General features: G+C 36.1%; 1 protein-coding gene across 3 annotated transcripts in view; it reads right to left on the minus strand.

Annotated features, from left to right (window-relative positions):
• CSMD3 (CUB and Sushi multiple domains 3) overlaps positions 1 to 23,047 on the minus strand; it is a 1,197,799-nt gene that overhangs the window by 273,187 nt on the left and 901,565 nt on the right. For all 3 annotated transcript variants that reach the window (XM_061171997.1, XM_061171996.1, XM_061171995.1), the window contains 2 exons: positions 15,823 to 15,961; positions 12,289 to 12,476 (listed from right to left, as the gene is read on the minus strand). In XM_061171997.1, the coding sequence (XP_061027980.1) occupies positions 12,289 to 12,476; positions 15,823 to 15,961 (327 nt within the window). The remainder of the gene's footprint in view (positions 1 to 12,288; positions 12,477 to 15,822; positions 15,962 to 23,047) is intronic.

Consider the following 23,047-nt stretch of genomic DNA (forward strand, 5'->3'; position numbering starts at 1 on the left):
ACACAGGATAATGTCTATCACTGTTTCAATTTGACATGGACTGATAGTTCTACCCAGAGTAGGTGGGGGAGAAGTATGTACAGACTAGAAAGAAACATAACTGTCGCTGTTTGCATAGAAAATCTCCCCCCAAAAAAAACTCTAAGAAAAATTATGATAGCTAATGAAAGAATGAAAGAGTTAAGCAAGTTTGCTAGATATTAGTTAATTGCAAGAATACACTGTGGCCTTATTATTAGCAGCAACCAGTAAAATCTAATATAAAAAATCACTTATTTACAATATCACTTATTTACAATCACTTATTTAATTACAATTTAAATATCACTTATTTATCACTTATTTCCAATTTACAATGGAAACTACAAGACATTTAAAATTTAGATGAGAAAACTTTTATTGTAAAAATTATTGAAAGACACTGAATAAGACATAAGTAAATTGAGAAATATGCCATATTAATAGATGGGAAAATTAAATATCATATATACTTCAATTTATTCCCAAATAATTTATAAACTCAATACAGTCCCAAACTAATTGAACAGGTAGAACAGGCTTAATTCTAAAATCTAAATAAAAGTTCAAAAGCGTTAATGAACACCAAGACAATTTTGGAGGGGAGGGGCAAGATGGCGCAAGAGTAAGACGCGGAGATCACCTTCCTTCCCACAGATACATTAGAAATACATCTACACGTAGAACTGCTCCTACAGAACACCCACTGAACGCTGGCAGAAGACGTCAGACCTCCCAAAAGGCAAGAAAATCCCCACGTACTTGGGTAGGGCAAAAGAAAAAAGAAATAACAGAGACAAAAGAATAGGGACGAGACCTGCACCAGTGGGAGGGAGCTGTGAAGGAGGAAAGGTTTCCACACACTAGGAAGCCCCTTCGTGGGCAGAGACTGCGGGTAGCAGAGGGGGGAAGCTTCAGAGCCACGGAGGAGAGCGCAGCCACAGTGGTGCGGAGGGCAAAGCGGAGAGATTCCTGCACAGAGGAGCGGTGCCGACCAGCACTCACCAGCCCGAGAGGCTTGTCTGCTCAGCCGCTGGGGCGGGCGGGGGCTGGGAGCTGAGGCTCGGGCTTCGGTGCTAGCGAGAGGGAGTCCGGGAAAAAGACTGCAGCTGCCGAAGAGGCAAGAGACTTTTTCTTGCCTCTTTGGTTCGCGGCGTGCAAGGAGAGGGGATTCAGAGCACCGCCTAAACGAGCTCCAGAGACGGGCGCGAGCCGCGGCCAACAGCGCGCGGATCCCACAGCAACAGGGACACAGAGGGAAAAACGGAGAGATTCCCGCACAGAGGCTCGGCGCCGAGCAGCACTCACCAGCCCGAGAGGCTTGTCTGCTCACCCGCCGGGGCGGGCGGGGGCTGGGAGCTGAGGCGCGGGCTTCGGTCGGATCCCAGGGAGAGGACTGGGGTTGGCTGCGTGAACACAGCCTGAAGGGACTAGCGCACCACAGCTAGCCGGGAGGGTGCCCAAGAAAAAGTCTGCGGCTGCCGAAGAGGCAAGAGACTTTTTCTTGCCTCTTTGTTTTGCGGCGTGCAAGGAGAGGGGATTCAGAGCGCCGCTTAAACGAACTCCAGAGACGGGCGCGAGCCGCAGCTATCAGCGCGGACCCCAGAGACGGGCATGAGACGCTGAGGCTGCTGCTGCCGCCACCAAAAAGCCTGTGGGCGAGCACAGGTCATTCTCCACACCGCCCCTCCCGGGAGCCTGTGCAGCCCGCCACGGCCAGGCTCCCGTAATCCGGGGACAACTTCCCCGGGAGAGCGCACGGCGCGCCTCAGGCTGCTGCAACGTCACGCCGGCTTCTGCCGCCGCAGGCTCGCCCCACCCCGCCTCCTCCGTACCGCTCCCTCCCCCCGGCCTGACTGAGCCAGAGCCCCCGAATCACCTGCTCCTTTAACCCCGTTCTGTCTGGTTGGGGAACAGACGCCCTCAGGCGACCTACATGCAGAGGCAGGTCCAAATCCAAAGCTGAACCCCGGGAGCTGTATGAACAAAGAAGAGAAAGGGAAATCTCTCCCAGCAGCCTCAGAAGCAGCGGATTAAAGCTCCACAAACAACTTGATGTGCCTGCATCTGTTGAATACCTGAATAGACAACGAATTATCCCAAATTTAGGAGATGGACTTAGGGAGCAGGATATATTAACTTTTCCCCTTTTCCTTTTTTTGTGAGTGTATATGTGTATGCTTCTGGGTGAGATTTTGTCTGTATAGCTTTGCTCTCACCGTTAGTCCTAGGGTTAGGTCCATCCGGGTTTTTTTTTGTTTTTTTTTTTTACTTAAAAAAATTTTTTTTCCCTAATAAATGTTTTCTTAATAATTTTTTCCTTATTTTCTAATTTTAAAAAATTTAAAAAAATTTTTTAATAAGGTTTTTCATATTTTTTATTTTAAAAAAATTAAAATTTTTTTTCTTAATAAATTTTTTCTTAAATTTTTTCTTAATAAATTTTTTCTTATTTTTAGTATAAAAAATTAATAAATCTATTTTTAAAAATTAAAAAAAATTTTTTTCTTAACAAATTTATTCTTAATAATTTTTTTTTCTTATTTTTTTATTATAATTGCTTTATTTTATTTTATTTTATCCTTTTTCTTTCTTTCTTTACATTTTTTCTCCCTTTTATTCTGAGCTGTGTGGATGAAAGGCTCTTGGTGCTCCAGCCAGGCATCAGGGCTGTGCCTCTGAGGTGGGAGAGCCAACTTCAGGACACTGGTCCACAAGAGACCTCCCAGCTCCACATAATACCAAACGGCAAAAATCTCTCAGAGATCTCCATCTCAACATCAAGACCCAGCTTCACTCAACGACCAGCAAGCTACAGTGCGGGACACCCTATGCCAAACAACTAGCAAGACAGGAACACAGCCCCATCCATTAACAGAGAGACTGCCTAAAATCATAATAAGGCCACAGACACCCCAAAACACACCACCAGACGTGGACGAGCCCACCAGAAAGACAACATCCAGCCTCATCCACCAGAACACAGGCACTAGTTCCCTCCACCAGGAAACCTACACAACCCACTGAACCAACCTTAGCCACTGGGGACAGATACCAAAAACAACGGGAACCACGAACCTGCAGCCTGTGAAAAGGAGACCCCAAACACAGTAAGATAAGCAAAATGAGAAGACAGAAAAACACACAGCAGATGAAGGAGCAGGGTCAAAACACACCAGACCTAACAAATGAAGAGGAAATAGGTAGTCTACCTGAAAAAGAATTCAGAATAATGATAGTAAGGATGATCCAAAATCTTGGAAATAGAATAGACAAAATGCAAGAAACATTGAACAAGGACGTAGAAGAACTAAAGAGGAACCAAGCAACGATGAAAAGCACAATAAATGAAATTAAAAATACTCTAGATGGGATCAATAGCAGAATAACTGAGGCAGAAGAACGGATAAGTGACCTGGAAGATAAAATGGTGGAAATAACTACTGCAGAGCAGAATAAAGAAAAAAGAATGAAAAGAACTGAGGACAGTCTCAGAGACCTCTGGGACAACATTAAACGCACCAACATTCGAATTATAGGGGTCCCAGAAGAAGAAGAGAAAAAGAAAGGGACTGAGAAAATATTTGAAGAGATTATAGTTGAAAACTTCCCTAATATGGGAAAGGAAATAGTTAATCAAGTCCTGGAAGCACAGAGAGTCCCATACAGGATAAATCCAAGGAGAAACACACCAAGACACATATTAATCAAGCTATCAAAAATTAAATATAAGGAAAACATATTAAAAGCAGCAAGGGAAAAACAACAAATAACACACAAGGGCATCCCCATAAGGTTAACAGCTGATCTTTCAGCAGAAACTCTGCAAGCCAGAAGGGAGTGGCAGGATATACTTAAAGTGATGAAGGAGAAAAACCTACAACCAAGACTAATCTACCCAGCAAGGATCTCATTCAGATTTGATGGAGAAATTAAAACCTTTACAGACAAGCAAAAGCTGAGAGAGTTCAGCACCACCAAACCAGCTTTACAACAAATGCTAAAGGAACTTCTCTAGGCAAGAAACACAAGAGAAGGAAAACACCTACAATAACAAACCCAAAACATTTAAGAAAATGGGAATAGGAACATACGTATCGATAATTACCTTAAATGTAAATGGATTAAATGCTCCCACCAAAAGACACAGACTGGCTGAATGGATACAAAAACAAGACCCATATATATGCTGTCTACAAGAGACCCACTTCAGACCTAGAGACACATACAGACTGAAAGTGAGGGGATGGAAAAAGATATTCCATGAAAATGGAAATCAAAAGAAAGCTGGAGTAGCAATTCTCATATCAGACAAAATAGACTTTAAAATAAAGACTATTACAAGAGACAAAGAAGGACACTATATAATGATCAAGGGATCGATCCAAGAGGAAGGTATAACAATTGTAAATATTTATGCACCCAACATAGGAGCACCTCAATACATAAGGCAAATACTAACAGCCATAAAAGGGGAAATCGACAGTAACACAATCATAGTAGGGGACTTTAACATCCCACTTTCACCAATGGACAGATCATCCAAAATGAAAATAAATAAGGAAACACAAGCTTTAAATGATACATTAAACAAGATGGACTTAATTGATATTTATAGGACATTCCACCCAAAAACAACAGAATACACATTTTTCTCAAGTGCTCATGGAACATTCTCCAGGATAGATCATATCTTGGGTCACAAATCAAGCCTTGGTAAATTTAAGAAAATTGAAATCGTATCAAGTATCTTTTCCGACCACAACGCTATGAGACTAGATATCAATTACAGGAAAAGATCTGTAAAAAATACAAACACATGGAGGCTACACAATACACTACTTAATAACGAAGTGATCACTGAAGAAATCAAAGGGGAAATCAAAAAATACCTAGAAACAAATGACAATGGAGACACGACGATCCAAAACCTATGGGATGCAGCAAAAGCAGTTGTAAGAGGGAAGTTTATAGCAATACAAGCCTACATCAAGAAACAGGAAACATCTCGAATAAACAACCTAACCTTGCACCTAAAGCAATTAGAGAAAAAAGAACAAAAAAACCCCAAAGCTAGCAGAAGGAAAGAAATCATAAAGATCAGATCAGAAATAAATGAAAAAGAAATGAAGGAAACAATAGCAAAAATCAATGAAACTAAAAGCTGGTTCTTTGAGAAGATAAACAAAATTGATAAACCATTAGCCAGACTCATCAAAAGAAAAAGGGAGAAGACTCAAATTAATAGAATTAGAAATGAAAAAGGAGAAGTAACCACTGACACTGCAGAAATACAAACGATCATGAGAGATTACTACAAGCAACTCTATGCCAATAAAATGGACAACCTGGAAGAAATGGACAGATTCTTAGAAATGCACAACCTGCCAAGACTGAACCAGGAAGAAATAGAAAATATGAACAGACCAATCACAAGCACTGAAATTGAAACTGTGATTAAAAATCTTCCAACACACAAAAGCCCAGGACCAGATGGCTTCACAGGCGAATTCTATCAAACATTTAGAGAAGAGCTAACACCTATCCTTCTCAAACTCTTCCAAAATATTGCAGAGGGAGGAACACTCCCCAACTCATTCTACGAGGCCACCATCACCCTGATACCAAAACCAGACAAAGATGTCACAAAGAAAGAAAACTACAGGCCAATATCACTGATGAACATAGATGCAAAAATCCTCAACAAAATACTAGCAAACAGAATCCAACAGCACATTAAAAGGATTATACACCATGATCAAGTGGGGTTTATTCCAGGAATGCAAGGATTCTTCAATATACGCAAATCAATCAACGTGATACATCATATTAACAAATTGAAGGAGAAAAACCATATGATCATCTCAATAGATGCAGAGAAAGCTTTCGACAAAATTCAACACCCATTTATGATAAAAGTCCTGCAGAAAGTAGGCATAGAGGGAACTTTCCTCAACATAATAAAGGCCATATATGACAAACCCACAGCCAACATTGTCCTCAATGGTGAAAAACTGAAACCATTTCCACTAAGATCAGGAACAAGGCAAGGTTGCCCACTCTCACCACTATTATTCAACATAGTTTTGGAAGTGTTAGCCACAGCAATCAGAGAAGAAAAAGAAATTAAAGGAATCCAAATCGGAAAAGAAGAAGTAAAGCTGTCACTGTTTGCAGATGACATGATACTATACATAGAGAATCCAAAAGATGCTACCAGAAAACTACTAGAGCTAATCAATGAATTTGGTAAAGTAGCAGGATACAAAATTAATGCACAGAAATCTCTTGCATTCCTGTATACTAATGATGAAAAATCTGAAAGTGAAATTAAGAAAACACTCCCATTTACCATTGCAACAAAAAGAATAAAATATCTAGGAATAAACCTACCTAAGGAGACAAAAGACCTGTATGCAGAAAATTATAGGACACTGATGAAAGAAATTAAAGATGATACAAATAGATGGAGAGATATACCATGTTCTTGGATTGGAAGAATCAACATTGTGAAAATGACTCTGCTACCCAAAGCAATCTACAGATTCAATGCAATCCCTATCAAACTACCACTGGCATTTTTCACAGAACTAGAACAAAAAATTTCACAATTTGTATGGAAACACAAAAGACCCCGAATAGCCAAAGCAATCTTGAGAACGAAAAATGGAGCCGGAGGAATCAGGCTCCCTGACTTCAGACTATATTACAAAGCTACAGTAATCAAGACAGTTTGGTACTGGCACAAAAACAGAAATATAGATCAATGGAACAGGATAGAAAGCCCAGAGATAAGCCCACGCACATATGGTCACCTTATCTTTGGCAAAGGAGGCAAGCATATACAGTGGAGAAAAGACAGCCTCTTCAATAAGTGGTGCTGGGAAAATTGGACAGGTACATGTAAAAGTATGAAATTAGAACACTCCCTGACACCATACACAAAAATAAACTCAAAATGGATTAAAGACCTAAGTGTAAGGCCAGACACTATCAAACTCTTAGAGGAAAACATAGGCAGAACACTCTATGACATAAATCACAGCAAGATCCTTTTTGACCCAGGTCCTAGAGAAATGGAAATAAAAACACAAATAAACAAATGGGACCTAATGAAACTTAAAAGCTTTTGCACAGCAAAGGAAACCATAAACAAGACGAAAAGACAACCCTCAGAATGGGAGAAAATATTTGCAAATGAAGCAACTGACAAAGGATTAATCTCCAAGATTTACAAGCAGCTCATGCAGCTCAATAACAAAAAAACGAACAACCCAATCCAAAAATGGGCAGAAGACCTAAATAGACATTTCTCCAAAGAAGATATACAGATTGCAAACAGACACATGAAAGAATGCTCAACATCATTAATCATTAGAGAAATGCAAATCAAAACTACAATGAGATATCATCTCACACCGGTCAGAATGGCCATCATCAAAAAATCTAGAAACAATAAATGCTGGAGAGGGTGTGGAGAAAAGGGAACACTCTTGCACTGTTGGTGGGAATGTAAATTGATACAGCCACTATGGAGAACAGTATGGAGGTTCCTTAAAAAACTAAAAATAGAACTACCATACGACCCAGCAATCCCACTACTGGGCATATACCCTGAGAAAACCATAATTCAGAAAGAGTCATGTACCAAAATATTCATTGCAGCTCTGTTTACAATAGCCAGGACATGGAAGCAACCTAGGTGTCCATCATCGGATGAATGGATAAAGAAGATGTGGCACATATATACAATGGAATATTACTCAGCCATAAAAAGAAATGAAATGGAGGTATTTGTAATGAGGTGGATGGAGTTAGAGTCTGTCATACAGAGTGAAGTAAGTCAGAAAGAGAAAAAGAAATACAGTATGCTAACACATATATATGGAATCTAAGGAAAAAAAAAAATTAAAAAAAAAAAAAAAGGTCATGAAGAACCTAGTGGCAAGATGGGAATAAAGACACAGACCTACTAGAGAATGGACTTGAGGATATGGGGAGGGGGAGGGGTGAGATGTGACAGGGTGAGAGAGTGTCATGGACATATATACACTACCAAATGTGAAATAGATAGCTAGTGGGAAGCAGCCGCATAGCACAGCGAGATCAGCTCGGTGCTTTGTGACCACCTAGAGGGGTGGGATAAGGAGGGTGGGAGGGAGGGAGATGCAAGAGGGATGAGATATGGGAACATATGTGTATGTATAACTGATTCACTTTGTTATAAAGCAGAAGCTAACACACCATTGTAAAGCAATTATACTTCAATAAAGATGTTTAAAAAAAAAAAAAAAAAGACAATTTTGAAGAAGTATAAGGTAGTGTACTCTGCCTACCTCATATAATGTCTTATTTTAAAGCTATAGTAGAAAAATTCAGAGAAGTCTTGTCCTGGAGACAGAAAAATATGCCAGTGGAACAGAATAGAAAATTCAGAAGCAGTTATATAGAAACTTGATATTTGACAGCAGTAGCATTATGGATTCCTTGCTTACAAAAAACAAACAAACAAACAAAAAGACAAAAACAAAAAACTCCATAAAGATAAGAGAGATTAAAGGTGAAAAGCAAAGCTTTAAAACTTTAGAAAAAAGTTGAGGAAACTGTTTTTATGTCCTTATACTAAGGAAGGGTTTTTAATCAAGGCATAAAAAGTACAGACCATGAATAAGAGGAAAGAGTAACTATTGATATTGAGTTTTTAAATGTTTATACAGCAGAAGAAACTGGAAATAAAGTGAAACCCTTGCCAAAGATGGTAAGATTTTTACTACAACAAAGATAACAGATAAACAATTAATATACACAATATAAAATATATTTCCTATAAGTAAAAAAAGCAACAGATTAGAAATATGTGCATGATAGAAATACACAGTTTATTAAAAAGGAAACTTCAGGATGCAAAATAGGAAAAAGATGCTCAACTTAAGAGTAAGTACGGAAAGGCAATAAAAATAACAATGAGGTAACATTTAATACCCATGAGATTGACAACTCAAGTGTGACAAGAGCACCGGTTTTTCAAAAAATGTGGAGTTTCTTGAAATCACTATCTCAAAAAGATATCTACATCCTCAGGTTCAATGCAGCATTATTTATAATATCCAAGATATGAAAACTACTTAAGTGTCCATCAATGGATGAATAATAAAGAAAAATGTGGCATATATAAATACAATGGAATATTATTCAGCCACAAAAAAGAAGGAATTCTGCCATTTGGGACAACATGAATGGATCTGAGAACACTATGCTCAGTGAAATAATTTGGACAGAGAAAAGCAAATACTGTACTCATACGTTGGAATCTAAAAAAAAGAAACCAAACTCATACAGAGAACAGATTGGTAGGTGCCAGAAGTCAGGGCGGGGGGGGTGGTGGTATGAGTGAAATGGATGAAGGTGCTAAAAGGGTATGTAGGGGAGCAAAATTTACCACCCTAAAATGTGTCTCTTTGGCATGAGTATTAATCTAGGCTGATTATTTTTAAGAAACAGAAGACTCAGAAAGTCTTTCTTTTTATCTCCCACTTAGCTGTCTAAAGAATTTAGCTAAAGGATGTGCTCCTAGAATACAGCTATGACCAGAGATATCTGCAAAGAATATAGGCTAGGTACAGTGGGGGAAACGAAGCAGGGCCTAGAGAGCAGAGTCCACTCTTTATCCCCTTGTCTCTGCATAACCCAGCAAACATTTATTTATCAAACATTTGCTTTTCCATCAATGTGAATTTCCTTCCTCCCCTTTGAAGTCCCAAACCACTACTCCCAACATCTTCTTTTGTCTCTAGCTGAAGATGTATATAAGGTGGCGGGTGTTTCAGCCATTTTGGCGAGTTATTCAGTTTTCCTAAGTCTCTCCCATGTATACATGTTATTAAACTTCTGTTTGATTTTCTCCTGTTAATCTGTCTCATGTCAATTTAATTCTTAGACCAGCCAGAAGAATCTAGAACAGCAGAGGAAAATATTTTCCTCCCTGACATGTACAAACTTCTAGTTATAAGATAAGGAAGTCCTGGGGATGTAATATACAGCATGGTGACTATACTTAACACTGTATGTATTCTGTATTTGAAAGTTGCTAAGGGAATAGATCTTAAAAGTTCTCATTACAAGAAAAAAATTGTAACTATATGTGGTGATAATGTTACCTAGACTTATTATGGTAATCATTTTGCAATATATACATTTATTAAATCATTATGTTGTATGTACAACCAAAATAGTATAATGTTATATGTCAGTTATATCTCAATAAAAAAATGTGGAGTTTCTGAAATGCTTTCTCTGCTGTTGAGAATATAAATTGGTACAACGTCTTCTGAGTGTAATTAGGGGATGTGTAGTTAGATTCAAGAGGGTCAGACCCTTTGATCCAGTAATCCCACTCCTAGGTATACAGATATCTTAGAAAGACTCTCACAGATATGTTCAAGAAAGCATGTAAAAGAATGGTCATTTCATCATGGTTCATAGTGGAAAACTGAAACAACCCAGTGCCTATCTGAAAAATTTATAAATTGCCTGTGATACAGTCATATGATGGACTATCATAAAGAAATTAACAAACTAAATCTACATGTCTCTATCATTGATATATCTCAAAAACAATGTAAAGGGAAAAAATTTTCACAAGGATATGTACATGATGAAAATAATTTTTTTATGAAAATAGGATGAAGGAAGTGTACATGATGGAAAATATAAAAATATGTACAAGTGTACATACATGGAAAAGATAAGCCCCAAATTCAGAATTAGGAGGGTACTATCATGAAAGAAACAAGAGTGTCTGAAAATGACCTCGACTGCTCATTATACTTTGTCCAGATAGCCAGTTAGTTGGGTTCTGGTGTATGGTATGGGGAGCCTCTTCCAGTGGGAGAGTTTTGGCATGTTGCTCAAGTTCAACTCTCCATAAGACCAATGCTTCCTAACCCATAGTCACAAAGTCTAAGCTTTCCCATGATCCCCTGGTTTGGAGCAGCTAGTATTTTCAGACAACCCCAATAAATAGCTGGCACCCTAAATCCTTACTGTTTGGTACCAAATAGCTCATATATTCTCCCACTAAGCAGGCCATTTTCTTACTTTGTTCTGTAAGATGAGAGACCCATAGAGGGTTCAATCTTTCCATCAGAATGAAATCCATACCATGTCAGTGTTGAGCAGATACCTCGCCCTGGCAAGCATTTCCAAGTAATGATGGACATATTGGAGAACTCCAAACATCTGTTTCCTGCTGACTTGTTTTTCCTTTCCCTAAAAAAGCCTTCCTTAACCCATGCCATGCATGCCATGGGAAGTTGTGGAATTTATCTTGACTTCCTTTGACAGCCCTGAGGAAACAAACCCTTCTTCCCAGTGCAAATTCAGAAGGAGTTTCAATTGTATATGTAATATTATATTTCTTAAAACAAGAATAACAAGATCTGAAGCAAATATGGCACCATGTTTGTCAAGTTGGATAGTAAATACTTTGAAGTTTGTTTTACTATTCTGTATAATTTTTAGCTATTGAAAATATTTCATAATTAAAAAAAAAAGAAAATCCAAGCAGTAAGTAATAAATTCAAAGTATGCATTTTCAGAACTCAAATGATCCCTTTATCAGTATGTCCTTTATGGACTCAATTACTGAAAAATAAATTTTAACTTTAAACAACTAAGATCTAATTTGTCCTTATAGTCATTGAATATAAAACTTAAGAAAAATATATTTATAAATATCCATAGCATTGTAATATTGATTCATTTAAATACTTGCAGAAATATTCTAAAACATTATAATCATCATCACACTTTATTTACCCTATTCTGAATATTGACATATTTAAATATTTTTAGACATTTTCTGAAACATGATTGTCAAAATACTTTGTGAGTAGTATACTTTGTGAGTATTCTCTTTATCACTGAGAGTAGTCTCTGAACACCTGATATTTGAGTGAATCTTCAGCTTCCAAAAAATGACTTTGTTTTTTAAGAAACGTTTTGTGGTCTCAGCCAACTCCTACAGTATACTAATTGCTTATTTGTTTGCCTGATACATTTCCTTTGGTAGTAATTAGGAAAATGCTAATTTCCTTCTCACTCATAGGAAAAGTCTACAGTGAGAGCTCTTTTGTGAGCTGAATTGTAGGTAGTCTGCATTAAGAAATGCATATATTACTAACATCTGACAATGGCCAATACAACATTATTCTCCTGTATAAAATGTTCAAAATTTAAATCATGATGCTAAAATCAAATGTTCACATTTACCTTTATATTCTAAATGAAATCCAGTGTAACTAACAGATCCATCACTCCGAAAAGCCAAATGCATGGTATTTGAGCTGCTTTCTATTCTCTCTGGTAACTTGCTGTCTTGAAAACTTCCAATCAGTGGGCTATTACTGTCTGGTCCATCATATATATAGAGGAAGTCATAGTTTGGTTCTATGCTAAAACTAAAATGAAAGAAAAAGAAAGAAAGAAAGAAAGAAAGGGAGAGAGAAAGGGAGAAAGAAAGATAGAAAAAAGTGGAATGGTTATTACTAAGGTATTAAGCATAATAGTCACATAATCATATATTAATTCAACCAATATCTTTAAAAATAACAACAGACCCTGTCAAAATAAGCTAATTTGAAAATTCACCTGGCAACAGCACACTGAATATGCATATCAAATCAGCACTGGAAAAGAGAAAAGACACCTTGATATTTTCAAATATTTCTAAGTTGGCATTGTGTCTATAGGGAATACAAATGACTTTAAGGTGTACAGTTTATAAGCTGATGAAAGGATACAGGATTTGGAGTCAGAGTTTAGGTTCAAGCCTTGCTTCTGCCTTTGTTAGCTACATATCCTTATGTAAGTTACTTTATATCAGTAAAATGTGTAAGACAATAACCCATTTTTAAAAATTTTTCATCCAGATATTTTACACCATCAAAATGCAACCTCTTTTTTTTTTGTCAGTGGTACTATTTGCCTTGAACTTCAACATTTAAGAGCATTTTTGCTGTTTTAAAATTCACCTCAACATATCAAACAAAAGTTGGAAAGACAAAATTTGCATTTAAATTACTCAAACAAAGCACCACACATTGTACTAGGTATTCTTTTTCCTGAAAGTAAATATATTTTCTTCTTTTAGAACTTAGTATAGGCAAATCAAACCAATACACTCTTCATCAAAATTAAATAGTGTGTGAATAAAGACATTTTAGCATGTAAACTATTCAAATCAATATTTGAATATTGCAAAATTTGCATGATAAACTTGCCTTAAAACCTTCAAAGTATGAGAATTGTCCCATAGTGATTATAGAACCCACATACTTAGAAGGCAGAAGACATGTAATCATGTGTCTATTACCTAACTCATACTGTGGCAGAGGAAAGGATGAACTCAAGTGGGTCATTAAGAAAAGTCAAGAAGTTCATGATATAAAATAAAACCAATAAACCTTGCCGTTGTTAAACATCCATCAATGGAGAAACTATTTTGTCAAGTTTTATCACCTCTGCATCTAAACAAAAAACTTGCTAGGTTGGGAGATACTATTTCCAAATCCACTAGATTGATAGAGGTTGTTTCCACAGTTCTAATCCTTTATGTATGCATGTACAAGGAAGAGGGATCTAGCTAGTTTACTTGCGCATAAATAGTGGTGAAGAAAGACTGGGATAATGCAGAGGTTACCAACTTCCCATATAAAAGGGACAATGCAACATGAGAAAACTGGGGGACCACCATATTGTTATATTTTGTTTTAATAGTAGCTTCACATGTCTGATTCAGTTAATTACTCTTGAAACCTTTCAGTGAATATGAGGCCTGAATTTTGGTAATGTAGCAGAAGTCAGAGGTTAAGGTCTTATTTCATTACTTACTACCCTTGTTCTGGGGTAAAACACAACTTTCCAAAAGTCATCTCTTTTATTGTTAGGGTTCGATGAGAATTACAACTTCCTTACCTATCTCACTATTGGAAGAATCACTAGAAACAAGTTCTTTGTAAAGGATATAGTAAGTATAGTCTAAATGTACTATCCTTGGAAGGCCAAAAGCTTATTTAACAATAGTAATTTCAGTACTTTTTTTTTTTTTTAATTTCTGGTTTGGGTTTAAATAAATAATTCAAAATATTGATTTATAACTTCTCTGAAAATGAGAATAAAACAAAAAACAGTCTTTTTCTAGGAACCTTTAGAATGTTAGCTATAATGATGATTTTTCCTAAAAAACTGGAAAGATAGTACATTCCAATAGTATGTTCTATTTTACAAAGCGCTTTCATAAATATTAACTTGGTCTTGTCAATAATCCTCTGGTATAAGGAAGAGATTATCATTTCCATTTTCCCAATGAGGCCCTAAAACGTCAGTGGTCTCCCTAAGATCACATAATAAATGACACAGCTGGAAATCAACTTTTGGTCATGCACTTCATGTAATACAGACTTCTACCACTCAGTTATTTACTACAATAAATTTTTTAAATAAACTAAGCCCTGTATCATACACCCTGACATTTCTAATGTTTGTACTGTCATTTCCTCTACTGTAAAAATGGGAAAAGTAGTACCTACTTCAGGAAACTGTCTTATAACTGGGTCCTGGCATATAAATAACATTGTCATCATTGTTGCTTTGCTATTACCAATTATCAATGTATTGCTACAAATTATAGAAATAATTCCATATATTTTTACTTTTTAAATTTTTCATGAGTTTGAATTACCCTTTTTTTTAGTTTTTTTTTTAAACCTGGCTTCAATATATTAGAAAGATTTTTCAGCTTAATATTTTACATAAATACCAAGCACCTTTGACATGCTAGCAGGAGAAGGGGCTGTGTTACTAGAGCCAACAGACATCAGTCTTGGACACTGAAGATTAGGAACACTTCTAGTTAGAAACTCTTTAAGTTGCTGGTACCTAACATTCCCATTGAAATCTTAAGGAAAAGAGATAGGCCAGGTTTTGTGAAACAGCTGTTAGCTCCCTGTGAGGAAACAGAGGCTCATTCATATAAATAACTTACCCAAGGTAACACAAATGACAGCGGCAGAGCTGGGGCTCAAACTCAGTGGTTTCTTTGCCATACGGGAAACTGCATCCTCTACTACTTCAGTACTAAGTTAACCCTGCAGCTGATACTGCTAAATAACAAATGTGAATTTCAGAACACCTCATGTTAAGTTCTATCAGGAGACAAGTTCTGCTGAGAGAGTATAGGAAAATGATCCATCAAATTCTTGTCAGCTTGACTTAATGAGACCACCAGGAAGGACAGTAGGTAGAATATGTATCTTCCCAAGTCCAGTGGTGGTGGTGCACCTATGGGTATTCAGATACTTCAAAAAGGTTTTGGGTGGTACACATATGGGAGAAAAAATTCCTTGAAATACTGACCTTTTAATCTTTAAGTTTAGGAAAAACACAATTTTTTGAAACAGTGATGGTAAGTTCAGGGAGGGAGGAAATGTTATAAAGAGATAGCATTTCATGAGAGTCAATAAACTACTCAACCTTTAACACGTCTCCTCTATATTGGAAACTGGTGAGAGATGCTCACTCATCTGTAGTTCTGTAGCCTGCAGAACTACATTGGCATCTATGCTACTATACAGGGATTTGTAAACTGTTTATTGCAAAATAGTAGTATTGAAATCGGTAAAAAAAAAAACAACAACAACAACAAAACTAAGAAATGTCATGTAGAGAAATAAAAATTTGCCTAGTGAAATGCTAAAGCAAGTGAGCAAAAAGATTTTTAGAATGTGGAACTGTATGGGAACTCACCTGATAAATGCCAAGGAGATAACATAGTCTGCGTTCACGGTGATGGTCCAGCCACAGTCCCTGCTGTGGGGATATGGGTGAGGGAAGTTTGGTGAAAGAATAAAGCCTGAAGATCCTGTTAAATTGCCTCCACAGGGTGCTTTAATTTAAAACAAACAAACAAAACCCCTTAAGTGATTAATAAAATGTATTATATATCAGTATTTGTGAAAACACTTATCTAAAAAAGTTTAGGAGGTTTTGTACAGACGATTTTTTACAGTACTAGATGCTTAAATACTGCATTCAAGAAAGACAATTAAAATGCTAAATACATACATACATACATTGAATTTAGCTCCTTTACTGGCTTCAAATGATAAGAAAAAGTTATATTTATATTTCTTTCCCTTTCTATTATTATTTTGTTTTATGTAAAAGAAAAGCATTAAGAAGAGGAGTAAAAATGGTTTCACCCTGGGTACTAGGAAAAAATCTGAAGGTTACTGCAAAAAAGATAGAAATAAAACAAAGCAAAACAAAATCTCGAATAATAAGTGGAATAATAGAATATGAGGTATTTAGCTCATTTTCAAATCTTCCCTGCTACCTTTATTTACAGAGGAAGAGGCTTTGATAATGGTTAATGAGTGAAAATGGATAACTATCTGAGAACCTATAGCACTTTACTCCTATACTGAGTGTTAGGATATTCTTAAATTCTAGTTGCCTGGCTTGTTGATGAAAACAGACAGTTGTTATTATTGTGGCCCAAACAAAGGTTTCTGTAACACTTCAAAGGAGAGTCTCAAAAAATTGTCAGAGAAATTCAGAGATTAGATTCTTCACGGGATTATTGTCGGAGTCTGTCAAACACAGCTTGATCAGAAAATAATATATTACACAAAGTTGGCAGCTGCAGAAAAATAGAGAGATTAAGATATGGAGGGCCCTGGTGGGGGAGTGTGACAGTGGGGATGTAAACATCGGTGTGCGCACCGAGAAAGAGATTGAGACTGAGATTGGGATTCTCACGATGTAATGATGTCTCCTACACATAATCACCACATCATCATTGTTATCTGAGTTTTAAAATTATAGTTTTCCTCAGATAAATTTTACCATTCAGTTGTAAGGCATACGGAATTCTTTTGACAGCATAAAACTGGTTTTGGAAAGAGGAGAATTTTGGTTCTGGTAACATTTCAGATATTTGTTCTTTGCCTGAGCCTAGATATGTAATATCATCATTAGAATTTGGTAATTGTTACCATCTTAAATAATGGATGTCTGCTATTATTGATACATTTCCCCATGACCCTCTGCTACCTTTGTCTCTGCCTCAGTCACAGTAGATGACCTACTCTACTGAGAATATTTATTTGCTTAGCCTTAATTTATTTACCACGACTTATCTATCACCTGTATGTTTTTTGTGGTATCATATCAAATGATTAAACAAACTATCTCAACTTTAGTTCTCCCTATTCAAACTTCAACGCTTCCTGAATATTTAACGAGTCCCTCCTATTAATCAGGATAACACCCTCGACTCAATCACACAATCTCTCTTCTTTCCCCAGAACCTGTGTTCATTTGTCTCCTTTATTCTCTCTGGTTTCTTCCCCTTTGTCCATAGGTGTTCAAGTCTCTTTCATCCTAAAAATAAAACAAAGCTTCCTCTAACCTATTTCCTTTCACCTTTTCTTCAACTGAAAACGTTGAATTTTACCTGATGGTTAAGAAATCCCCTCACCCTTTTGTGTTTGGTTACATGGGCTCACTGTGAAGAACCACCCTTCACCATCTGACTCAGATAAGATTCACTTATCAGGTCTTTGATAAAATCCTTTAAATAAGCCCCCTCATTTTCCTATGACAAGACCAGACATGGACCCTGAAAATTCCCATTCTTTGACTCAAATGATTAGTTGAATTGCTTGACCTCACTGATCAATCATAATACACTGCTTGTAACCAAACTTTGGTCAAGCTTCTCTCTTTTCTCTAGGTCCTTGAACTCTGGCTCTCCCTCAGCCTTGAGTGAGCACACAACCCCTCCTGAGGATAGGCTGGACTCAGAGTACAGCATTCTGGGCCACCCTTTCATTTCACTTCCCCACACCTGGTTCTTTCCAGCCTTGTGTACTCCTCTCTATAAAAGAAAAATCCCCTTTTCCTAATTCTTCAGGTGCTGGAAGATCTCACCATCACATTGCTCTCCCTATCACAGTAGTGCCCCTACCCACACACTACAAAAATCCTTTTTAGCTTTTAAATGATCACCATCATGAGTTTGGTAAACATCTGTCTTATCATATAGATACAAAATTAAAGAAAAAATTTTAAAAATTCCTTGTGATGAGAACTCTTAAGATTTGCTCTCTTAACTTTCATAGATAACATACAGCAGCGTCACATATCACATTGTACGTTACATTCGCAGTACTTATCAATCTTGAAACTAGAAGTTTGTGCTTTTGAACCAATTTCATCCAATTAGCTCTCCCCGACCCCCTGACTCTGGTAACCAAAAATCTGATCTCTTTTTCTATGAGTTTGTTTGTTTTTGAATTATAATTGACCTACAACACTGCTAGTTTTTGGTGTATAACATAGTGATTTGATATTTCCATACATTACAATAGTAAAATTGTACAATAATTCCTTGTTAATAAAAGTCTCTCCTCACTTATTTTGAATTTGTTTTTTATTTTACAACTATGCCTTTTGAAAAGGAAGTCTAATCTCATTCTCTCTTTCATCACCTATGTATTATATGTACCTGTAGACAGACTAACATGATTAGCAAAGCAGGTCACTGGGAAAAAATAGCTTCTTATGTTATATCTTGAAGAAAAGTACCAAAGTATTCATCCTGAGAAAACTTATCTCAGGCTTAGAATTTTTTTTTACTTGAAATTATATTTAGAGAGACAACAACCTTTTTGTTGCTTAGGGACTCTAGATGTCTTTATTTGGTCCTTTCCACCTCTCCTGCTCTCTCCAGCCATTGCTATTTCCCTTAGCCTCCGAGCCTCCCACACATAACACTCCCTAGCTCACCCTCAAATGACTTTTGTATTGACTAATATAGGAGGGTATTTCTGCCTTTATCTTTCTCTTCATATCTGCAGTCATCCTTAACTGTCGACTTTCACCGTAAATTCACTCTCCTCGTTTTTGGAACTCCATTTCTAATTTTCTTCTGATGTCTTTGTACAGATCTCAGTTTTATTGGCAAGAACTTCTTTCACTTCATCTTATAATTCTGGTATTCTCCTGAATTCCTTACCTAATCGTCTCTAATTTTCACTCTATTACATTCTTCCTTGTTGATCATGTCCGAATTGTGAGTTTATCTTCCACTTACATACTGATAACCCCTTTTTCCTATCATCTCCAACAGATTTCTCTGCTTAATTCTAAACCATATGCTCAAGTGCTTACTGGCTATCTCTACCTGATCACTGTGGGTACATCAAACACAGAATATCCAACATATCCAAACCTCAACTCAAATTTCTCCTGTATTCCCAGGTTGTTTGGTTAGCACTATCATCCAACCACATATACTCCCAAGCTAGAGGCCTGAGATTCTTCCCTTTTCTTTATTGCACCCTTGACTCCAGTCTATCAAGAAGCACTACCAAGACTCTACCTCAGTTCCTCATAGACATTTTTCAATCTATCTCTTCTTTCCTCTTCTAATACCACATTTCTAGATCTGACTCTTACATGCCTCCAGAATTATTGCAATATTTTTTGTTTCCCATGCCTCTAGTATAATCTCGTTTCCTCCATTTCATCTTCCCAGTGAAAACATCTAATCATACCATGCCCATGCATAAAATTCTGCAGTTATTACACATTGCCTAAAAGATAATGTCCCGACTCCAGTATAGGTTTCGTGTCTTGACCCCTGCAACCTTTCCAATTGCATCAACCACCAATCTAGACACATAATTTACACTCAAAACTATCATTTGCTTGTTCCTTGTATTTACATGCCTTTATGCATCCTATTTGTTTTTCCTGAAATGTCTTCCCTTCTACCTCTATATAATTTTTACTTATGTTTCAAGATTCATCACTGCCTCCAGGGAGTTTTCCTAGAAATTCTCAGCCTGGGCTCTGCTTCAGCTCTCTCCAACACACTCTGGTATACATAGCAACCTGTGCCTATCTCCATCATTTCCCTTACCATATTTTATTTAAATATTCCTTTCAGGTATCTGCATTCATCACTAACCTGCAAGCTAAAGACTGTGTTTTATATGTTATTTTCTATGTGAGATTTAGCATATACTACACATTCCATAAATGTTTGTTGAATTGCTATTGACTCCTTGTATTGATTATGAAGACTAAAGATGAATAAGTCTGAACAGCAATCTAATTTGTTTTGATAAAAATAATAATTTTGTTTTGATAAAAGTTATATGTTTTGATAAAAATAATGGCATATTTTATCTTTGGAACTTTTAAAATCATATGTGAAAAATATTAGAAAAATATGTGTAATAGCAAATGCAGTTACATATGTGTATATATATATCTATATATGCACAAAAGGCAGGAATGTTTGTGTTTTTTCCCACATTCTAAGGAAGTGGTATCATTTGTACTTTGGGGGATCATGGGGGCAATTTTATTTGTTTGTTTCAGTTCTCCTTATTTTTCCCAGGAAACTTTGGTCTTTTTTATCGTTAGCAATTTTATACACATGAACACATCCACATATACGTTTATACGTGTATATCCTTTATCATATAAGATATAGGAAAATCCATTACACATATTTTTAAGTATCTTACTGGATATATTTTCTGATTATACTATTATTGGAGCATAAGATCCTTTAAAATTCTTTTGATTCTATTATTACAATTATTTATTGAGGTTTTCCAGATAAATTTCATAACTGTAGTAGATTTTGAAAATCTATAAAAGCCATTGAGACAAGCTGAGACATTATCTAACATTTGTATATCCCAAACAACTCAGTAGTAAAGAAAACTCTCTTTGCATTTAATATATTAACCTTCAAGTACCATTTGGAAAATACATCTTTTACTTTTATGCATCTAATCATAAAGCATCCAAAATAAGATTCTCTTTAAATCAAATATATTTATGAATTAAATTTTTAGTTAGGTTCCATAGAGTTCTGACACATTAATGATTTGTTCTGCATGTAATATCTTATGAGACAGTTATACAGGCAACTATTGATAATGATTTTACTATCTTAATTTTTCTCCCTTATTCAGTTTTGTGTCTACTGTCTTTCTCAGCAGCCCACCCATACTAATGTCTTTGTTATTTACCTTCATATTGAGTGCTGTTACTTTCCCTCTGGCAATGTCAAAGTAATCTTCACACTGTCAATTCTGTTAGAATGAATTCTATTAACTCTCTTAAAAATGACTGTCCTTCTGCTTGGTGTTTGCTATAAGGTTGACTACTTCTACATGCAAGCAAAATGCTTTATGCTCCAGGGTCTGAGACATAGACTTACAAAGTTTCTAAAGAGTTCAGGGTTTAATCTTTGGCATAGTATTTCCAATCATGGAGTTCTTTCTTATAAGTTTCAGAGGTCAAGTTTTCTGCAGCTTAGCAATTCTTCAGACTTTTTTTTTTAAGGTTATTATCTTCCTCAGAGAAGCTCTAATGCATATCCTCTCCTTAAGCAATCTTTTCCTACCAAAAAATTATACACAGCACCACTGTCCTTACAAAAAATTCCCACAATCTGCTTAATTTAAGTAAAATTTGGTGTTTAACTTTTATTTTCTAGAATTATGACTTGCTGGCTAAAGTCTTGTCTACAAATGGAATTTTTTAACAGCCTATCTCAAAATTCTTTACTCTTTTAACCTTTTGGATTTTCGTGTTTTCTAGCATTTCAGTGTAAAGCTGTTCAATGTTTCAGAATTCTCTACATGACAACATTTGACATAATATAGCCTTTCTAGTAATTCTAATAAATAACACCCGTTTAATAGGTCTAAGAATCGCAATAAAACAAGAAGTTCCACAATAAGTCTGTGGAGTTCTGTCATTTCCTCTTTACACAAAGATTCTCTTTACAAAATACTCAGTCAAATTCCAATTAATTTGAATGTGGCATTTTAGTTTAATTGGCATATTTTTTAGGTTAACTGTCCAGTAAACAAATGAAAACTTGATTGTTTCAGTCCCTTTTCCTTTGAAAATATTTTTCTCTCTGTATTTTTTCCTCTGCTTTTATGAGTGTATTTATAGTAAATGTAAATTAATCGATGTTTGATGATTTAGAATCTTGCAGTGGTACATAGAGAGCAACATAGGTATAAACGGAAATAATAAACTGTAAAGGAAAATATGGCTAAATCTGAACTGACTCAACGTACACCCTTATTTTGTGCTTTTTTTATGTCCCTTTAATAAGCTTTTTCCTTATCATCTGCTCCATTTTCTACAGAAGTCTACAACTATCTGTCTACTCCCTGCCTGGTTTGAGCCTTTAGATGTGTTTTGCTCTGTGTATTGTGTTTTTTTAAATTCCAACATATAAAATACAAAAGATGTGATATGAATTCAGATTTTTTAGTTTTCACTTTACTAGAGAAGTTCACAAAAACAGGGAACTCTTCTGTCTTATTGTACTGCTAAATCCTCAATGCCTAGATCAACACATAGGACACACTAATGAATTTGAGTTTGCAGCTCTTGCATAAGAAGCATAAAATGGGGTAAAGTAAATCTGAATAACTGAGTGCTTGATTTGTTCACTTCTGACTAAGGTACTAAACACTCTTTTCTTATTATCATGTGACTCACTGGGAAATGATTATTGAAAATGTATTTATGAGTTAGATATAACGTGAACAAAAATAAGGCTTTCTCTCCTAAAAGTGCTAAATTTGCATGCTATAAGAAATACACTGAACAAGATATGAAATCTTCTCCCAAGGTGCTTGCAGTGTAGTAAGGGAAAGAATATGATAAATAAAATTTTGAGTACACATAACATACTTTGGGCAAACTGTATTATACATTCTAGATGATGCCAATTTTAAAACACTTGAGCTCAAGTTTTGAGATTAAACTAGCTGAATTTAAGAACCTTAATAACGAGATTTTTTTTAAAGATTATATAGCAAGTTTTCTCACTAATTTTATTCCAAAGGTGGTATATCCCTCTAACTTTTTCTCAGACTCAGTAGGGAAATAATATGTATCTTAATTTTCTAGAGTCTAA

This window comes from Eubalaena glacialis, chromosome 17 (assembly GCF_028564815.1).
Source record: "Eubalaena glacialis isolate mEubGla1 chromosome 17, mEubGla1.1.hap2.+ XY, whole genome shotgun sequence".
NCBI classification, from domain to species: domain Eukaryota; kingdom Metazoa; phylum Chordata; class Mammalia; order Artiodactyla; family Balaenidae; genus Eubalaena; species Eubalaena glacialis.